This window comes from Lagenorhynchus albirostris, chromosome 10 (genome assembly GCF_949774975.1).
Source record: "Lagenorhynchus albirostris chromosome 10, mLagAlb1.1, whole genome shotgun sequence".
In the NCBI taxonomy this organism is placed as follows: Eukaryota; Metazoa; Chordata; class Mammalia; order Artiodactyla; family Delphinidae; genus Lagenorhynchus; species Lagenorhynchus albirostris.
Window position 1 is genome coordinate 91,055,139 of NC_083104.1, and position 19,322 is coordinate 91,074,460.

The 19,322-nt window shown below is 35.9% G+C and overlaps 1 protein-coding gene across 5 annotated transcripts in view; it reads left to right on the forward strand.

Moving 5' to 3' along the window:
* The window catches only part of NUP153 (nucleoporin 153), a 78,614-nt gene that overhangs the window by 35,664 nt on the left and 23,628 nt on the right, over positions 1-19,322 (forward strand). For all 5 annotated transcript variants that reach the window (XM_060163616.1, XM_060163619.1, XM_060163617.1 and 2 more), the window contains 9 exons: positions 918-1,034; positions 1,123-1,167; positions 1,278-1,334; positions 3,853-3,999; positions 6,844-6,896; positions 7,166-7,292; positions 10,551-10,688; positions 11,324-11,422; positions 12,448-12,535. In XM_060163616.1, coding sequence (XP_060019599.1) covers positions 918-1,034; positions 1,123-1,167; positions 1,278-1,334; positions 3,853-3,999; positions 6,844-6,896; positions 7,166-7,292; positions 10,551-10,688; positions 11,324-11,422; positions 12,448-12,535 — 871 coding nt within the window. The remainder of the gene's footprint in view (positions 1-917; positions 1,035-1,122; positions 1,168-1,277; positions 1,335-3,852; positions 4,000-6,843; positions 6,897-7,165; positions 7,293-10,550; positions 10,689-11,323; positions 11,423-12,447; positions 12,536-19,322) is intronic.

Consider the following 19,322-nt stretch of genomic DNA (forward strand, 5'->3'; position numbering starts at 1 on the left):
ACCAAGTTCTTAATAAAACTAACGTAGAATATTGCAGCTACTCTGAAAATAAAATGAATATTGGTATCAGAGAAACTTATTTAAAGTAGTTATTTTGATTCACGTTTTCAGATATTATGAGCTATTTATAGAAACTGAGTTATATTTTGATTGTGAGCATATTTTTTTTTATATTAAGCATTTCCAGACTACATTTGTGGTAGTCACTTGGATGTTTTGTGGTAGTCACTTGGCTATTGGAATGTTATAATGCGTTCATGACAAAAGGAAGTGTTTCTATTAGAATTTGTAAACATTGCTTGTGTGTTAAAGGGTACATGTTTATTCTTTATAAGGCTTTTTCCTTAACTCCAATTTTAAGAACGTTTTAAAAGTTATTTATTAATAAATAGCCCGAGTATTTAAAATTTTTCTTATATTAAAATTTGAGAAACAAGTCAGTTTAAAATTTTTAATTTCCATTTCAATAAAAGTTTACAGTCCTGTTTAGCTATCTTGGATGTTACTATAGTTAGAAGTTATTTAATACCAAAAATAATTAATACTAATGCAGTTCTCATTAGTGTTTTTTGATTTAAATATCAGGGATAAATTGATCCAGGTGATACTATAACTTTTTACCAGTTGTCTCATTTTTCACATTTAACATAGCTGACTGGTCTTTAGAGTAGCATGTGCTATTTTATCATTTTTATCTGATTGTAAAAGTAATTTCTTAGAGAATTGAATTTTCAATAAAGGCATAAAGAAAAAACGTTGAACATGAGCTTAATGATACCACCCAGAGATAAGTTGCTGTTAACAGTTAATCCTATTTCACTTCTCACTTTCATTCTATTTTGTAAGTATTTTCATTGCCTAAAATATGTGCTTTAGAGTTTACGGTTCCAACAAATAACTCAAGGTTTACATTATAGGCACCAGTCAGAAGACAGATGAAAGCTAAGCAACTGAACGCACAATCCTATGGTGTGACTAGTTCAACAGCTCGGAGGATATTGCAGTCTTTAGAGAAGATGTCAAGCCCTCTAGTGGTAAATTTTTTAAATCACAAATTCAGGAATGTAACAGAATTTGAGTTTAGTGAAAAAAATCTTAATTTTGTTATTTCAACATTAACAGGATGCAAAAAGAATTCCATCTGTTTTTTCTTCTCCTCTGAATTCCGTAAGTTGACTTTTAAATCTTTTTGGGAGATAATATTTTTATATATTGGTGATGAGAGTCATATTTTTTCAAAGTTTCCCATCTATTCTAATAGTGTTTTATTTTTTCAGCCTCTTGATAGGAGTGGGATAGATACCACCACAAATTTTCAGGCCAGAAGGGAAAAGGTAAGACTTCTTTAGCATTTACTTAAGGTATTGGCAGTTTTGTTGTATTTATTTATTTATTTTGAGTTACGTGGGCCTCTCACTGTTGTGGCCTCTCCCGTTGCGGAGCACAGGCTCCGGACGCGCAGGCTCAGCGGCCATGGCTCTTTGATTTAAATATCAGGGATAAATTGATCCAGGTGATACTATAACTTTGGCCTAGCTGCTCCGCGGCACGTGGGATCTTCCCGGACCGGGGCACGAACCCGTGTCCCCTGCATCGGCAGGCGGACTCTCAACCACTGCGCCACCAGGGAGGCCCTGTATTTATTTTTAAGTTGGGAAATATACAAATTGACTTTAATTGGTAGTCATTAGGGAACATGTTTGAAAAAATAGATTTTTTTACTTGGACATTGTAGCCTCTTGTGAGGGCCTTACCACATGCTGTGTATGTAGTAGATGCTCAGTGAATATTTCTTGGTTATTTGGCATTTCCATCTTCAGTATCCTGGCAGTCTTTTTTTTTTTTAACATTTTAAAAAATTTTGGGGGGGGGTATAGGTGATTTACAATGTTTCGTTAGTTTCAGGTGTATAGCAAAGTGAATCAGTTATACATATGTCCACTCATTTTTTAGATTCTTTTCCCACATAGGCCATTACAGAGTATAGAGTAGAGTTCCCTGTGCTATACAGTAGCTTCTTATTAGTTATCTATTTTATATATTCCTGTCAGCCTTTATGAGTGACTCTTACCTTTTGATAAATGAAAGTAGGAGTGAACAGAGTTAGACGTTTTTATTAATTAGAAGTTCAGTGAACTAAAGCCCTCATTGAACATAGTTATCTTTGTAAATTTTCCTCATAAACAAACATTATGTCAAATTTGTTATGTGTGATGGGATTTCTAGTTGGCATATCTTCCATCAGTCAGCCAATGAATGTACTGTTCCAAGATAGCAGAGCTAATAAAAAATAAAATATAGATTATACATTGATAACCTTTTTTAGTGTATTCTATTTGGTTAAAATTAGCTTTGGAGATTACTGTGGGGAAAAAAAAGCTTGATAGTTAGAGTTAAAGAGATATATTTTTTGTCAGTTATATTTGTGGCTAGTTAAATATCCTTCAGGGGAAGCAGATTCCCAGATCATTACTTGTGAAAGCAGTTATTATGATACCAAGTTCCCCCAGCAGTAATTGATTAAAATTATCATAAATCTCTGAATTAATTGTGGTAACTATATTCAAGATATTGGTAAATTATAATTATTGTTACTGAAATTCTGAAAGCTTAATTGAGTTTTTTCTTGGGATAGCATTGCTTCTCAGTTTTCCGTAGTAACCAGACATTTGTAATAAGGCAAGAGAGAATTCATTATTGGCTGCTGTGATGGGATTAATTTAAGCCATTAACTGCTTTTCTCAGACTCACTTATATCAGATTGCTTAAAAAGACGTAAAATTAAAAAATTGTGCCATAAGAGAAGTTCTCATCAATAAAAATTTTATTAATGGTTGAGTATAGTATCAGTAAAATTTTGGTAATGGGTGCTACGAAGTATAAAGACCAGAATACAGTATTGTAGTTCAGGTTTTACGGTTGTAATCAGAACAGTCTACAAAACAGACTTGTTCATTGAATTATAGGATCAGCACATTTGTGATGAGGATTTAGGGAAGAGCTAGTAACTATACAGAGGCTTTGCCCTGGAAACCAGTGTTGTTCACAGCTGCTGCTGGGTGAAAGGACTGTATTCATAGTATTAGTCTTTGGACAGAGTAGAAGCTCTTGGCTTTATAGTCGTCTTACGCCAACAGGATTTTTACTGTGTTTCAGTGTACCAAAAGAATGTTGACAAAACACTTGTGTACTTAGATAATGAAGTCAGTTCATCTTAAGATTTGGAATTCTTCACAATGCTTTACTAATTAGACTTAAATTGTACGAGTTTTGATTTGGTTTTTAAATAACAATGGAAGAAAATTTACTTGGAGAGAGATTTGCTCATTTTTTAGCAATTAAGATATTTTCATAGCTAGTTAAAAAATACAGCTGAAGAGAATGTAGATAGTAATTTGGGGAAAATGTGGCAAAATCAGTTTTATGTTTGAATAATATGTATGTTTATCAGTTTTATGTATGAATCAGTTCATATGTTTGAAATTCATCTTGTAAAAGCTTAGATTATTCAAAATGTTCTGCAGTAGTTTCCATTTTGTGTGTGTCACATGTGTGTGAAAAGGCATTAAGTCTAGAATAAAATAGTCTGTGAAACTTTTGAAATTATATGTGTATATGTAGGTATATGTCTAAATAAATAAGTACATACATAAATAATATAAATACCCCCCCACACCCTTGGTTCTTTACTTTCAGTTTTTCCTCCTAGTATTTGTTTGCACCCACTGGGTATTTCTCTAGGAAGTACTCATAGTCTCTGGGTTACATTAGCTGTTGTCAGATAATTTTTAGATATGCATTGCTGATATATGAAAATAAAAGTTTGTCTTTTGATTTCTGCCTGTCTGTAAGGTGGACTCTCAACACCCCCCTGTTCAGAGACTCATGACCCCAAAGCCAGTTTCCATAGCAGCAAATCGAACTGTTTATTTTAAACCATCTCTGACCCCATCTGGTGAATTAAGGAAGACTAATCAAAGAATAGATAAAAAGCACAGTGTGAGTATGTGTTTATTTTCACTAGTCTTTGAATATCGATTAAAATGAATAAGAATAAGTAATGTAAAGTACCAGTAACTTACTACTGCAGTCTAGCAACTAGATAATGCATAAAGTTTGTGAATTAGTGATGATTACGAATTGGTATGGCTTTAAATGGTTGGCACCTTGGTCAAATCCTAAATTAGTGTTTACTAGTAAACACTAGTATATATTCATTGTTTAGATTAAATAATTTTGCCACACTAGCTTTATTTGTGTGTTTTGTTAATGTTATTGAATTATTTGAAAATAAATTTTAGACACCATGACTGTTCACCCCAAACTACTTTGGTATAGATCTCGTATGTTGTCATGTCTAAGCAAATTACTGTCAGTTCCTTCCTAATATTATCTAATATGTAGTTCATATTCATATGTTATTTATAGCTGTTGGGGTTTTTTTTGTTTTGTTTTGTTTTTTTTGCCATACCATGCATCTTGTGGGATCTTAGTTCCCCAACCAGAGATTGAACCCGGGGCCCAGGCAGTGAAAGCGCAGAGTCCTAACCACTGGACTGCAAGGGAATTAATTCCCTATGGCTACTTTTGAGCCAGAATCCAAACAGGTTTCACATATTACTTTTGGTTTTGTCTTTCTAGACCTCAAATCTTCATGCTTACCACATTGTTTTTGTTTTTAAATAACTTCCTTATTGAGGTATAATTCACATACCTTGCCGTTCACCTATTTATTTAAAGTTTACAGTTCAGTGGTGTTAGTACATTCACAGTTGTTCATCTACCACTACAGGCAATTTTAGAACATTTTCATCACCATCCCCTCCCCCTCCCCCAAATCTCACATCCGTTAGTAGTCACTTTCCACCTCTACCCCTCAAGCCCTAGGCAACCACTAATCTGTCACTATAGGTTTGCTTATCTGGACATTTCATATAAATGAAATCTTAAAATAAGTGATCCTTGGTGTTTGGCTTATTTCACTTATGTTTTTGAGGTTCACATCATATATTAGAACTTCAGTCCTTTTTATGGCTGAATGATACTTCATTGTTTGGATATACCATGTTTATCCATTCATCAGTTGAGGGACATTTGGGTTGTTTTCACTTTTTAACTGTAATGAATAAATACTGCTGTGAACTTTTGTGTGCAAGTTTTTTTGTGGACATAGGTATTCGTTTCTCTTGGGTCTTACAGCTTGGAGTAGAATTGTTAGGCACATTGGTATTTGAAAAGGCCAGGTCAGTTGTCGTATATGATGTGTCTCGTATCTTGGGTTTGTCTGTTTTCCTGTGTCATTTAACTAAAGTGTATTTTTTTGTATTTACATAACATCTTCCTATTTGTGCCTTTGTTTATGTTTGATTTCATTCGATCTTCATAACTCAATTTCTTTAAAATTTTCAAACTAAAGTTGAAAGAATAGTACAGTATTTACCCATTTCCTTTAACTTGACCCACCAGTCTTTAACATTTTGTTATATTTGCTTTATCAAACTTTAAAAAAATGATTTGAGCATAATTTTGGACTTGCAAGAAAAATCTTAAGAGCTCCACATTTTACTACATTTCCTTCATGTTTTTCTGTGTTTTCTACAAACACATAACTGCAGAACAATTACTCAAACCAGAAAGAAACTTGACATCGGTACAGTATTATTATTTACAGATTTTATTTAGATGCCAGTTGTCCCAAAAGAAAGAAAATGCAAGATCATGTCTTGCACTTAGTTGTCATATCTCTTTATCTCATTTAGTCTAGAACAGGTTTTTAGGGTTTTTTATTTGTTTTTTGGTATTTCATAACATTGATGGTTTTGAAGAGTAAAGTAAGCTGCGTGTTCGACGTCTCCTCATGATTAGACTCCAGTGTGGTACTTTTGGTAGTAATACCACAGAATAGAGTCTGAACTCTTCTCAGTGTGTCGTATTAGGAGGCACGCTCTACCAGCTTGTCCCACTCCTGACACTGTGATAACTAGTTAAGGTAGCGTCAGTGGGATTTCTTCACTGTGAAGTTACTATTTTACCTTTCGTAATTAATAAGATAACTTTGAGAGGATAAGTATCTTTTTCACCCACCAGTGTTAGCATTATTGAAGATGTTTGCCTGAATCTATTATTTGTAGATGCCAAATGGTGGTTTTCTAATTACACTATTTCTTCTACCTTTATGAAGTTGGTTTTCTACTGTAGGAAGTTTTCTTTTCTGTTTTTTGTGTGTATTTCTCTATTTAAGTCAGCGTGAATTCTTCATAAGATTATAATCTTTTATTAGCGTTATTTATTTTGATGCTCATATTGTCCCATATTTGGCCTTTGAACTGGCTCCTGTGTGTCCTTTTAATATTTCCCCATCATTTTTCAAGCACTTAGTTTCTTTTTGATACTATAAAACAACCCAGGCTCATCTTGTGAGTTTTCAGCCCCAGCCCTGTAATCAGCCATTTCTCCAAGGAACCCTGATTCCTTTAGATGGAGGAACTCTTAAGTTGCAGAGAATCATTTCAAAAGGAATATCCTTGTAAATTTGATTGCACATTTAATAGGCCATAATGAGAGATAAGTAAAAGTATTTTTGTGGTTGGTAAATGTATTAAATTTGTACACTGCTGTTTTGTTGAAAGGACAGTTGTGCTTAGTGACAGTTTATTTGTATAATCACACTGTAGCTCTTGGTCATCTTTCAGGAGACAGGGTATAGGTTGCAGATTTTAGGATTCACTAACTAAAAAATCATCAAATTCCTGATTCCAGATATTAAAATTCACAGATAGAAGGGTGGTGTTAAGAAAATTAAATAAGCAAGCGTGTAATTACATTGTGTTTATTCTTTCCTAGACTGGATATGAAAAAAATATGACACCAGGACAAAGTAGAGAACAGCGAGAAAGGTAATGTCATCTTTATAGTGAAGCTTCTTTATACTTATTTGTAAGCTCTGTATTTGATTTGTATCTGCCTTTTTGAAGATTAAGAAGGTTAAAAAAATAGAAACCACACACACACACACACACAAATCTGTCAGCTTTTAAAATGACATTCAGCTGAACATTTATTTTCTCAGTTGTTAGCAGTTCTAATTTTTTGGTGTTCAATTAGTTAACAAGTCATGGACCAGAGTAATACATCATTGGTTTTAATTTTCTTTTCCTTTGCCTAGCGGCTTTTCTTACCCAGATTTCAGTGTGTCTGCAGCCAATGGTTTGTCTTCTGGAGTAGGTGCTGCAGGTGGGAAGATGAGGCGAGAGAGGACGCGCTTTGTGGCATCTGAACCTCAAGAGGAGGAGGTAGGGTTGTACTCTTTTTTTTTTTTTTTTTTAACATCTTTAGGGTTGTACGCTTAATGTGTTCTGAAGCATCGTAATACCTGAAGTTTATTATTAAAAGCTTTGGTGTGGTGGTGAGGGGGAGACCTGGAGGTCCCCTGGAGGGGTGCGGTTTGGGGAGACCCAACACAAGAATAATCTGCCATTGAAACAGTTCCTTAAAAGCGTGTGTGTGTATGTTAAGCTGTCAGGCTTTTTTTTTTTTTAAGTAATTTTTGGCTGCGTTGGGTCTTCGTTGCTGCGCGGGCTTTCTCTGGTTGCGGTGAGCAAGGGCTACTCTTCATTGCAGTGCACTGGCTTCTCATTGTGGTGGCTTCTCTTGTTGTGGAGCGTGGACTCTAGGCGTGCGGGCTTCAGTAGTTGTGGCATGCGGGCTCAGTAGTTGTGGCTTGCGGGCTCTAGAGTGCAGGCTCAGTAGTTGTGGTGCACGGGCTTAGTTGCTCCATGGCATGTGGGGTCTTGGTTTCCCCGACCAGGGATCAAACTGGCATCCCCTGCATTGCAAGATGGATTCTTAACCACTGGACCACCAGGCAAGTCCGGAGAAATGTTTCCACCTGTGTAACCCAAACCCCTTTCAAGCTGTCAAACATTTCCATCACTCCAGAAAGTTCACTCATACACCTTCCCTGTCAGTGCCCATTGCCTCCTGCCCCAAGGACAGTCACTATTCTCATTTGTTCCATCATATATATATATGGTTTTGCTGGTTCTAGAACTTCATATTGATAGTCAATATGTATTCTTGTGTTCCTGACTATTGTGAATAAAGCTGCTGTGAACATCCTTGAACCTTTTTGTAGACATAAGTTTTTTCTCTTAAGGTAAATACTTAGAAGTGGAGTTATGAGGTTATATGATATGTATTTAACTTTTTAAGTAACTGACAAACTGTTTTCCCCAAAGTGATTGTAACATTTTACACTTCCACCAGCAGTGTGGGGCTTTTCTTAATCAACTACTCTTTATCAGTAGTTGACTGTCATCCTTTAAATTTTAGCCATTCTGCTTTGTCTATGATGGTGTCTCGTAATTTTAATTTGCCTTTCCCTCTTGCTTAATAATGTGTTCTTCTTTATGTGTTTATTGGCCATAATATCTTCCTTTGTGAAGTGTCAGACCTTTTGCTCTTTTAAAAATTGGATTGTCTTACTATCAGGTTGTAGGAACTCTGTAAATTCTAGACCCAAGTACTTTGTCAGATACGTGTCTTACAAATATTTTCTCCCAGTTTGACTTGCCTAATCCTTTTCTTAACAGTATTCTTTGATAAGCAGATGTTCTAACTTTATGAAGTCTGAACTTACCCATTTTTTCCCATTATTTTTACTGTTCTTTGTGTCCTAAGAAACCTATCCCCAGGCTGCCAAAAAAGTCTCCTATGTTTTCTTCTAGGAGATTTATAGTACTGCTTTTATGTTTTTCCTAGTTTCCTTTTTGATTCCTTATATGATCTGTGGATTATTAAGAAGTGGATTTAGTCGTGATTTTAATGTTTTGAAATGTATTGAGACTTGTTTTGTAGCCCAGCACATGGTCTGCTTGATGAGTCTTGACGAATGTATATTCTGCGGTTTGTTGGGTATAGTATTCTCTAGATATCAGTTAGATAGGATGACTGATAGTATTTCTAAGATCTTTGTTCTTGCTGAATTTTGGAGGGAGTGGGGTGGGGAGATGTCTGTTTACTGTATTGTTGAGATATGAGTTAAAATTGTCAACTTTTATTTGGTGAATTTATCTTTTTCCCATTTATAATATCAATTTTTGCTTACTTATTTTGAGGCCCTCATTGGTGCATACACCTTATATCTATTGTGGCTTCTCAGTGATTTGCCCCTTTTAATATTACTAAATGTCCTTTAAAAAAATCTTTGGAAATATTCTTTGTTTTGAAACCTGCTTTAGCCGGTGTTTAATATAGCCAGCCACTTGTTACTGGAATTAGCCTTCTTATGCTTACTAATTGCAAGTTATATCTTTTTCCATCCATTTACTTTCAATCTGTGCCTTTTCGTTTAACGTAAGTCTCTTATAGACAGCATATAATTGAGTCTTGTCCTTTTATCTATTTTCTGCCTTTTAATTGGAATGTTTACTTATATTATTGGTATGGTTGGATTAAGGTCTACCTTTTTTTAAATTTTCTATTTTTCCCACTTGTTTTTTGTTTCTCTCTTGTACCTTTTGAAAACTGTCTTCTTTTAGGTTAAGTGATTAAGAGGAAAAATGGATGTTTACCTCACATATTCTGCACTTCTTCCAGAAATCTGAATTTCCATTTGGTATCATTTCCCTTCACCCTAAAGAACCTATAGAGCAGGTTTTATGGTGACAGATTCTTAGTTTTGTTTTCTCCAAGTGCCTTTATTACACACCTGTAGTTTACAGAGATTTGGTTTGCCAGAGATTTAGACAGTTTATATGCAGACTTGGGGACTCCCCTTCTGTGGCTCTTCATTCCTGCATCTCCCCTTATTTTCTGCCTACTGTGATCACCCTTGTGTGTCCTTTGAATGCCTCAACCAACAGATTTGCAGTTTTCTTTCTGAATTTCAACTATCCAACTGGCATCAACTCAAAGAGAGCAGGAAGCTTACTCAGAAGAAGCCCGTCTTCTAAGTATCTTTTTCCCTACAGTATCTGCTTGCTTTTGGTTGCTTTGTAGTGTTTTCAGATGGATGTTTTTAATATATTGTCCAGAGTCTATAATTCTTATCTGTCAGAGCATTGGTCAGACACAAGCTCCTCCACCATTAGCAGAAGTGGAACTCTTTTTGTTTGTTCTAATCTGGGTCATTTGAGACTAGTGGTGGTCTTTGCTATATTGAGTTAAAAACCAAGGCAGTTCACCAGACTTACAGTGCTGACATTTATTAAATGCTTGTTTTGCATGCCAAGACCAAAAGTGACTTTCTTTCGTATTAATACCACAACTATGGTATGTTTTTTTTTTTTTTTCTCATTTTCACCAGTTAGGAAATTGGTACTGAGGACAGTTAGGTTCACAAAGTCTCATGGCTGACTGGTGGCACAGCTGGGATTCATATCTTGTTTAGTTTTTTTTTTATTCAAGAGCTCACATTAACACTACCGTATCCCTGTTTATTCTAAACTTACCTGTAACTATTGATATATCAATTCTACCTGAAAATAAGTAGAGTCAAAAGTATGACACGAAAGATGAAATATACCATTGTAAAACATGTTGTGTTTTAGGAAATGGAAGTCCCAGTATTACCGAAAATCTCTCTACCCATCACCAGTTCTTCACTGCCTACCTTCAATTTTAGTTCTTCTGTGATTACAACTTCCTCTCCATCACCCACTACTCCTTCACAATCATTAACAAACCAGGTAAAAGACCATTGTACCAATAGAGGTGATTTTTGTTTTTTCTCATTCTTTATTTTTAAAAAAGCTAATCTGTTTAAAGCAATGATTAATTTTCACTATGGAAATTAACAACTCAGTAAGATGAGAAAAATGGAAATAGTGTTTTGCTTTTTTTTTTTAATGTACATCATGATGGGAGCATTCTTCAATTCTTATGAATGCATTAGAGGAAGAGTTGATTATTAGTTTGTTTCCAAACAATGTTGCCAGTTAAAATACTTTTTTTTTTCAGTGAGAGTGGATTTAATTTTTGTTTCTCAAGTAGTATTAACATTTTTAATCTCCTGAAATTTTTATGCTTTTTTCCCTTTTACATCTTCTGAACATATTTTTATAGATGTTATTTTTCCCCTTTAGATAAATATCTCCCTCTAAGGTAATGTATATTCCTCTTCCAAGAGGAAGCAAGATCTTATAGCAGTTAACTGTTAAGTAGTTTTCAGAAGTTAAAAAGTGATTTTTAAATTCAAAAGGGGAAAAAATTGCTTCTGGCTTCTTTGTAATAATTAATTTTGCTTAAGGTGTGTTTTTTTATTGTCAATTTCTTTTCTAAAAAACTATTTTTGTGTCGTTTCTTTAATAATTTGGAAAACTAGGTACAAATGACCTCTCCAAACAGCACTGGCAGCCCCTTGTTTAGATTTTCATCTCCAATTGTAAAATCTACTGAGGCAGATGTACTACCTCCATCATCTGTAAGTAACAAGCAAGGAATATTTCATATTTATTGATTTCAAAGGCATACTGTATTTTTAAAATCAAATCTAAGATGCCATTGGTAGTAAGAAATACCACTTTTCTTACCAAAATAATTCCAATGTACAGAAAACTTTGAATGAACATCTATATATTTTTCACTATATATACATATATGCATATGCATTTTCTTATGTACCATTTGCAAGTTAGGATGCAGACATCTTGGTACCCTTAATACCTTTCCATGTATCCCCTAAGAAAAAGGATATTCCTTTGTATACCCACAATACAGTTATCCTATCCAAGAAATGTAACATGATATAATAGTAATAGTGTTCATGTTCACATCTACCCATCAGCCCCATACTGTCCTTTAATTGCTGTTTGTTTCTCTTGGTCCTGGATCCACTTACAATTAGGACTGATCTAAGTCATATTGAATTTAGTTAACATGTCTCTTGAATTGACTTTAATCTAGAAAAGTTGGAAGTTTTTATGTCCCACAATATGTATTTGTTTCTTCATAATTAAGAATAAATATTTTGAGTAAGAAAATACATAAGTTTAATGTTCAAATTGCCCTACCTGTATTTGGCATGTGTATCATTTTAACATGTTACTTTGTTTTTACTGTGTTCTTGTTTTCTGTCACAACTAGATGTTCCAGATCATTTTGTAACTTCCCTGCCACATGCCTGAAATGCACTTGTTGGCCATAAAGTCTCATACTTTTTATTAGGAAATGGCATTTAGAAATCCAGAACTGGGCATTAAGAACACATTATTTTACGTATTGCTTTGAATGAAAAAATGCTTCAGAAATTTAAAATGCTCTTGTTAAACTGTGACACACCATTCATTATAAGCACACCAATTTTAGAGATTTAAAATGGGAGAAACTGTGAATCTTAGAACATGTGGTATTCAGTATATTTTTTTGACTTGGCATAAAGTAGAGCTTTATATTTGATAATCATTTGAAGCTAAATGGACACTGAAAAGACACCTTCTCTTTCTACAGATTGGATTTACATTTAGTGTGCCCGTGGCAAAGACAGCAGAACGTTGTGGCACTAGTGGTGCCTCAGAGCCACTTACAAGGAGTTCAGGTAAGGAACCATTTCCATAATATTTCACATAAAAATACATTAGATTGATATTTTAAATTATCTTTTACCTTTGGCCGTTCTTGTAAATGGTTTCATTTGAATACAATTAGCTCTCTAAATGTGAATGGTTACAGTTTGGATGTGAAAGGGATGGTCACAATAACAAATTTATCCACTGTCTTTGTTTAGTCAAAATAAAGTGATAGTTTATTATAAATGAAATCTTCCCTTTTTAACATCTTTATTGGAGTATAATTGCTTTACAATGGTGTGTTAGTTTCTGCTGTATAACAGAGTGAATCAGCTATACGTATACGTATATCCCCATATCCACTCCCTCTTGCATCTCCCTCCCACCCTCCCTACCCCACCCCTCTAGGTGGTCACAAAGCACCAAGCTGATCTCCCTGTGCTATGCGGCTGCTTCCCACTAGCTATCTATTTTACATTTCGTAGTGTATATATGTCCGTGCCACTCTCTCAGTTTGTCCCAGCTTACCCTTACCCTTCCCTGAGTCCTCAAGTCCATTCTCTCGTCTGTGTCTTTTTTCTTTATTCCAGTCCTGCCCCTAGGTTCTTCAAAACCCTTTTTTTTTTTAAGATTCCATATATATATGTTAGCATATGATATTTGTTTTTCTCTTTCTGACTTCACTCTGTGTGACAGACTCTAGGTCCATGCACCTCCAAATAACTCAATTTCGTTTATTTTTATGGCTGAGTAATATTCCATTGTATATGTCAATGGACACTTAGTTGCTTCCATGTCCTGGCTATTGTAAATAGTGCTGCAGTGAACATTGTGGTACATGACTCTGTTTGAATTACGGTTTTCTCAGGGGATATGCCCAGTAGTGGGATTGTGGGGTCATATGGTAGTTCTATTTTTAGTTTTTTAAGGAACCTCCATACTGTTCTCCATAGTGGCTGGAGATCTACATTCCCACCAGCAGTGCAAGAGGGTTCTCTTTTCTCCACACTGTCTCCAACATTTATTGTTTGTAGGTTTTTTGATGATGGCCATTCTGACTGGTGAGGTGATACCTCATTGTAGTTTTGATTTGCATTTCTCTAATGATTAGTAATGTTGAGCATCCTTTCATGTGTTTGTTGACAATCTGTATATCTTTGGAGAAATGTCTATTTAGGTCTCTGCCCATTTTGGGATTGGGTTATTTTTTTTTTTGATATTGAGCTGCTTGTATATTTTGGAGATTAGTCCTTTGTCAGTTGCTTCGTTTGCAAATATTTTCTCCCATTCTGAGGGTTGTCTTTTTTTATGGTTGCCTTTGCTGTGCAAAAGCTTTTAAGTTTCGTTAGGTCCATTTGTTTATTTTTGGTTTTGTTTCATTTCTCTAGGAGGTGGGTCAAAAAGCATCTTGCTGTGATTTATTAGAGTGTTCTGCCTATAGTTTGATAGTGTCTGGCCTTGCATTTAGGTCTTTAATCCATTTTGAGTTTATTTTTGTGTATGGTGTTAGGGAGTGTTCTAATTTCATTCTTTTACATGTAGCTGTCCAGTTTTCCCAGCACCACTTACTGAAGAGGCTGTCCTTTCTCCATTGTATATTCTTGCCTCCCTTATCAAAGATAAGGTGACCATATGTGTGTGGGTTTATCTCTGGGCTTTCTATCCTGTTCCATTGATCTATATTTCTGTTTTTGTGCCAGTACCAGACTATCTTGATTACTGTAGCTTTGTAGTATAGTCTGAAGTCAGGGAGCCTGATTCCTCCAGCTCCATTTTTCTTTCTCAAGATTGCTTTGGCTATTTCAGGTCTTTTGTGTATCCATACAAATTGTGAAATTTTTTTGTTCTAGTTCTGTGGAAAATGCCATTGGTAGTTTGATAGGGATTGCATTGAATCTGTAGATTGCTTCGGGTGGTATAGCCATTTTCACAATGTTGATTCTTCCAATCCAAGAATACGGTATATCTCTCCATCTATTTGTATCATGTTTTATTTCTTTCATCCGTGTCTTATAATTTTCTGCATACAGGTCTTTTATCTCCTTAGGTAGGTTTATTCATAGGTATTTTATTCTTTTTGTTGCAGTGGTAAATGGGAGTGTTTCCTTAATTTCTCTTTCAGATTTTTCATCATTAGTGTAGAGGAATGCCAGAGATTTCTGTGCATTAATTTTGTATCCTGCTACTTTACCAGATTCGTTGATTAGCTCTAGTAGTTTTCTGGTGGCATCTTTAGGATTCTCTATGTATAGTATCATGTCATCTGCAAACAGTGACAGTTTTACTTCTTCTTTTCTGGTTTGGATTCCTTTTATTTCTTTTTCTTCTCTGATTGCTGTGGCTAAAACTTCCAAAACTGTGTTGAATAGTAATGGTTAGAGTGGAAATCTTGTCTTGTTCCTGATCTTAATGGAAATGGTTTCAGTTTCTCACCATTGAGAATGATGTTGGCTGTGGGTTTGTCATATGTGGCCTTTATTATGTTGAGGTAGGTTCCCTCTATGCCCACTTGCTGGAGAATTTTTATCATTAATGGGTGTTGAATTTTGTCAAAAGCTTTTTCTGCATCTATTGAGATGATCATATGGTTTTTATCCTTCAGTCCGTTAATATGCTGTATCATATTCATTGATTTGCGTATATTGAAGAATCCTTGCATTCCTGTGATAAACCCCACTTTATCATGGTGTGTGATCTTTTTAGTATGCTGTTGGATTCTGTTTGCTAGTATTTTGTTGAGGATGTTTGCATCTATGTTCATCAGTGATATTGGCCTGTAGTTTTCTTTCTTTGTGACATCCATGTCTGGCTTTGGTGTCAGGGTGATGGTGGCCTCGTAGAATGAGTTTGGGAGTGTTCCTCCCTCTGCTATATTTCGGAAGAGTTTGAGAAGGATAGGTGTTAGCTCTTCTCTAAATGTTTGATAGAATTTGCCTGTGAATCCATCTGGTCCTGGGCTTTTGTTGGAAGATTTTTTTTTTTGCGGTACGCGGGCCTCTCACTGTTGTGGCCTCTCCCGTTGCCAAGCACAGGCTCCGGACGCGCAGGCTCAGTGGCCATGGCTCACGGGCCCAGCCGCTACGTGGCATGTGGGATCTTCCCAGAACGGGGCACGAACCCGTGTCCCCTGCATCGGCAGGCAGACTCTCAACCACTGGGCCACCAGGGAAGCCCAAGTTGGAAGATTTTTAATCACAGGTCCAATTTCAGTGCTTGTGATTGGTCTGTTTATATTTTCTGTTTCTTCTTGGTTCGGTTTCAGAAGATTGTGCTTTTCTAAGAATTCCAGATTGTCCATTTTATTGGCATATAATTGCTTGTAGGAATCTCTCATGATCCTTTGTATTTCTGCAGTGTCAGTTGTTACTTCTTTTTCATTTCTAAATCTATTGATTTGAGTCTTCTCCCTTTTTTTCTTGATGAGTCTGTCTAATGGTATATCAATTTTGTTTATCTTCTGAAAGAACCAGCTTTTAGTTTTATTCATCTTTGCTATTGTTTCCTTCATTTCTTTTTCATTTATTTCTGATATGATCTTTATGATTTCTTCTGTTAACTTTGGTGGGTTTTTTTGTTCTTTCTCTAATTGCTTTAGGTGTAAGGTTAGGTTGTTGGAGATTTTTCTTGTTTCTTGAGGTAGGATTGTATTGCTATAAACTTCTCTCTTAGAACTGGTTTTGCTGCATCCCATAGGATTTGGGATATCATGTTTTCATTGTCATTTGCTTCTAGGTATTTTTTATTTCCTCTTTGATTTCTTCAGTAATCCCTTGGTTATTTAGTAGCATATCATTTAGCCTCCATGTGTTTGTATTTTTTATAATTTTTTTCCTGTAATTGGTATCTAGTCGTATAGTGTATGGTGATCTTCACGTTTTACTCCTTCGCCATCTTGAAGGTCGCCCACTGTGTTTACTTTTGATTACAGCGGTTATTGTTACTCTTCTCTTGGTATCATATTTGATGTATTATTTCAGGAATATCCTGATGGTTATAAATTTGTCCTCAGTTGTGGGAACCAAGCAACAGGGAGCTGTGCTGTTGTTTGCTCCTGTCACTGGAACTACTCCTATTGCTGCAGCTTTGCTCCTAGGCCACCACTCACCAGATCTAAGCATCCTTCCAGGAGCCGTGACTGCTGGTTACTGATCCCAGGGCTGCCCACCAGGTCTCACAGAGGTGTCTGGTATTAACCTGTCTACCAGTGCTCTCAATACCAGACTCTCCTCTGTGCTAAGCAGACGTCATCATCTGAGCAACAGGAGAGCTCCCTCAGCGGGTCTCTGGCCGTGGAAGCTCTATAAATGAAATGTTACAGGAAGTTCAAGGGTGGTCTACATTGTAATTACAGTGAATTCCATCTGTAGGTTTACTCTTGAGTTCACAAGCATTTTTATGCGTAAGGGTTATGCCAGCCTCTGCAGATAGTGATATATAATTTCTAAACTCAAAAAAATGGGCATAATAGAGGGAAAGAAATGAATATTCAGATAATTAAACCATAGGCTTTTGCTGTGGTGGTGGTGGTTTTGTTTCAAGTATTGGGTGTTTGGGAAATGAAGAATAATCTGGGCTGAGTTACTCAGGTCAAGAATTCTGAGTAAGGGCATTTCTCACCCAATGAACAGCCAAATGCAAGAGAACAAGAGGAAAAGCATGGCATACTTTGAAAACCGCAAATAATTTGTCATGAGATTGAGAGGTAGCTTTAAATTCTAAAAATTCTCCGAATGCTATGCTCAATAATTGGATTTTAATCTGAATGTGGTAGGAAAACATTGGGTGGTTTTTATAGGGGGTGAGATGGTGCCTTGGCGTAACAGCAGTGTGTTGAGTGGGCAGGTGGGTGGGAGTGGGGTGTCATATGCTGAGACACCAGTTAAGGGGCTGTTGCCTTATTCAGAAGTGTTTCGTTGACTATCTGCTGAGTTTGGGAATTTTTGAAAACTAGATCCTCCCTCAAAAGGTAGATTTAAAAAGCTATCAAAGAGCCAGCTAAGAAAGTCTTTGTCTTTGGATGATCTGGAAGACAAGAGCATAGGTTACAAGAGTGGCACAAAATAAGAATTTGACTGGTATGTTTTCAATCCTGATTTTTGTTGAATAAAACAGCCCTGTGTAAGAGAAAGTAATAAGCATATTTCAGGTGTACTTAACACATGATTTTTTTTTCTTTAATGTTACTGTGAATTCAAGAAGAATAAACCAATTCAAATTTCATTTTCATGCCTGGTTATGAGGGAAAGGCATTGAAGTCCTTCAGTTTTTATTAATGCTTTACTAATGGTAACCGAATGAGTAATAGTTTGTTAAAACAACTTTTGTGTTTCATTACATCTGGGGAAATTATCCAGATTTTTCAGGAGTTTATTATGAGTGGCATATATAGAATTGTTCTTACATTGAGACCTCTGTTTCTCACCACTTCTGTCATTAAAAAGCTGATGAAAATGTGGAAGTCATGATTACGCTGTGATAGGAGCTAATTTTCCCATTATCTTCATTTTCCATCTCTTTGAGTATACTTTAGGAAATCCTTAAAATTTACCTTAAGTTGCTAAAAGCAATTCAATTTTAATTATAAAGGAAGATAGCATGTGATAAAGTAATAAAAGCATTTTTCTTTGTTTTGACACAGTTGTAAGAGATAGGTATGGTGTTTTGTTTTTTGCACATTTTTATTATTCAGGTGAAATTGACATAAGATAAAGTTAATCATTTACAGGGAACAATTCATTGGTGTTTAGTACAATCACAATGTTGATTGTGTTTAGTGCAGTCACCACCTCTAACTAGTACCATACATTTTTATCACTTCCAAAAGGAAACCTGTACCCATTAACCAGTTTTTCCCCATTTCCCCCCCCACCCCCCAACTGCTGACAGCTACTAATCTGTGTTCTATGTATTTACCTATCCTGGAACCATACAGTGTGACTTTTTGTATCTGGCTTCTTTCACGTACCGTTTTCAAGGTTCATCTGTCTTGTAGTATGTATCATTACTTCATTCCTTTTGTGGCTGAATGATATTCCATCATATGGATATACCATAATTTATCTGTTTATTCGTTGATAGACATTTGAGTTGTTTCCACTTTTTGGCTATTGTGAATAGTGTTGCTATGAATATGCATGTACTTGTATTTGTTTGAATACTAGTTTCAGTGCTTTGGAGTGTATACCTGGGAATGGAGTTGATGGATCAAATGATAGTCCTGTATTTAACTTCTTGAGGAACTATAAAACTTTCTCTCAGCAGCCGGCCCATTTTACATTCCCACTAGCAGGATTCAAATTTCTCCATGTTCTCACCATGTTTACTATTTTCCATTTTTTGATGATAGCCGTCGTAGTGGGTATGAAGTGATGCTTCATTGTGGTTTTTGTTGTTGTTGTTGTTTTTGCGGTACACGGGCCTCTCACTGCTGTGGCCTCTCCCGTTGCGGAGCACAGGCTCCGGACGCACAGACTTAGCGGCCATGGCTCACGGGCCCAGCTGCTCCGCAGCACGTGGGATCTTCCCAGACTGGAGCACAAACCCACGTCCCCTGCATCGGCAGGTGGACTCTCAACCACTGCACCACCAGGGAAGCCCTTCATTGTGGTTTTGATTTGCATTTATTTCCCTGAAGACTAATGGTGTTTAGTATCTTTTTTTTTTTTTTTTGGAACAGAGAAAGGTTTATTGCAGGGCCAAGCAAGGAGAACAGGTGGCTTATGCTTAAAAAACCTGAACTCCTGTTTAGCATCTTCTCATGTGCTTTTTGGCCCTTTACATATCTTCTTGGGAGAAATGTCTGGTCAGGTCCTTTGC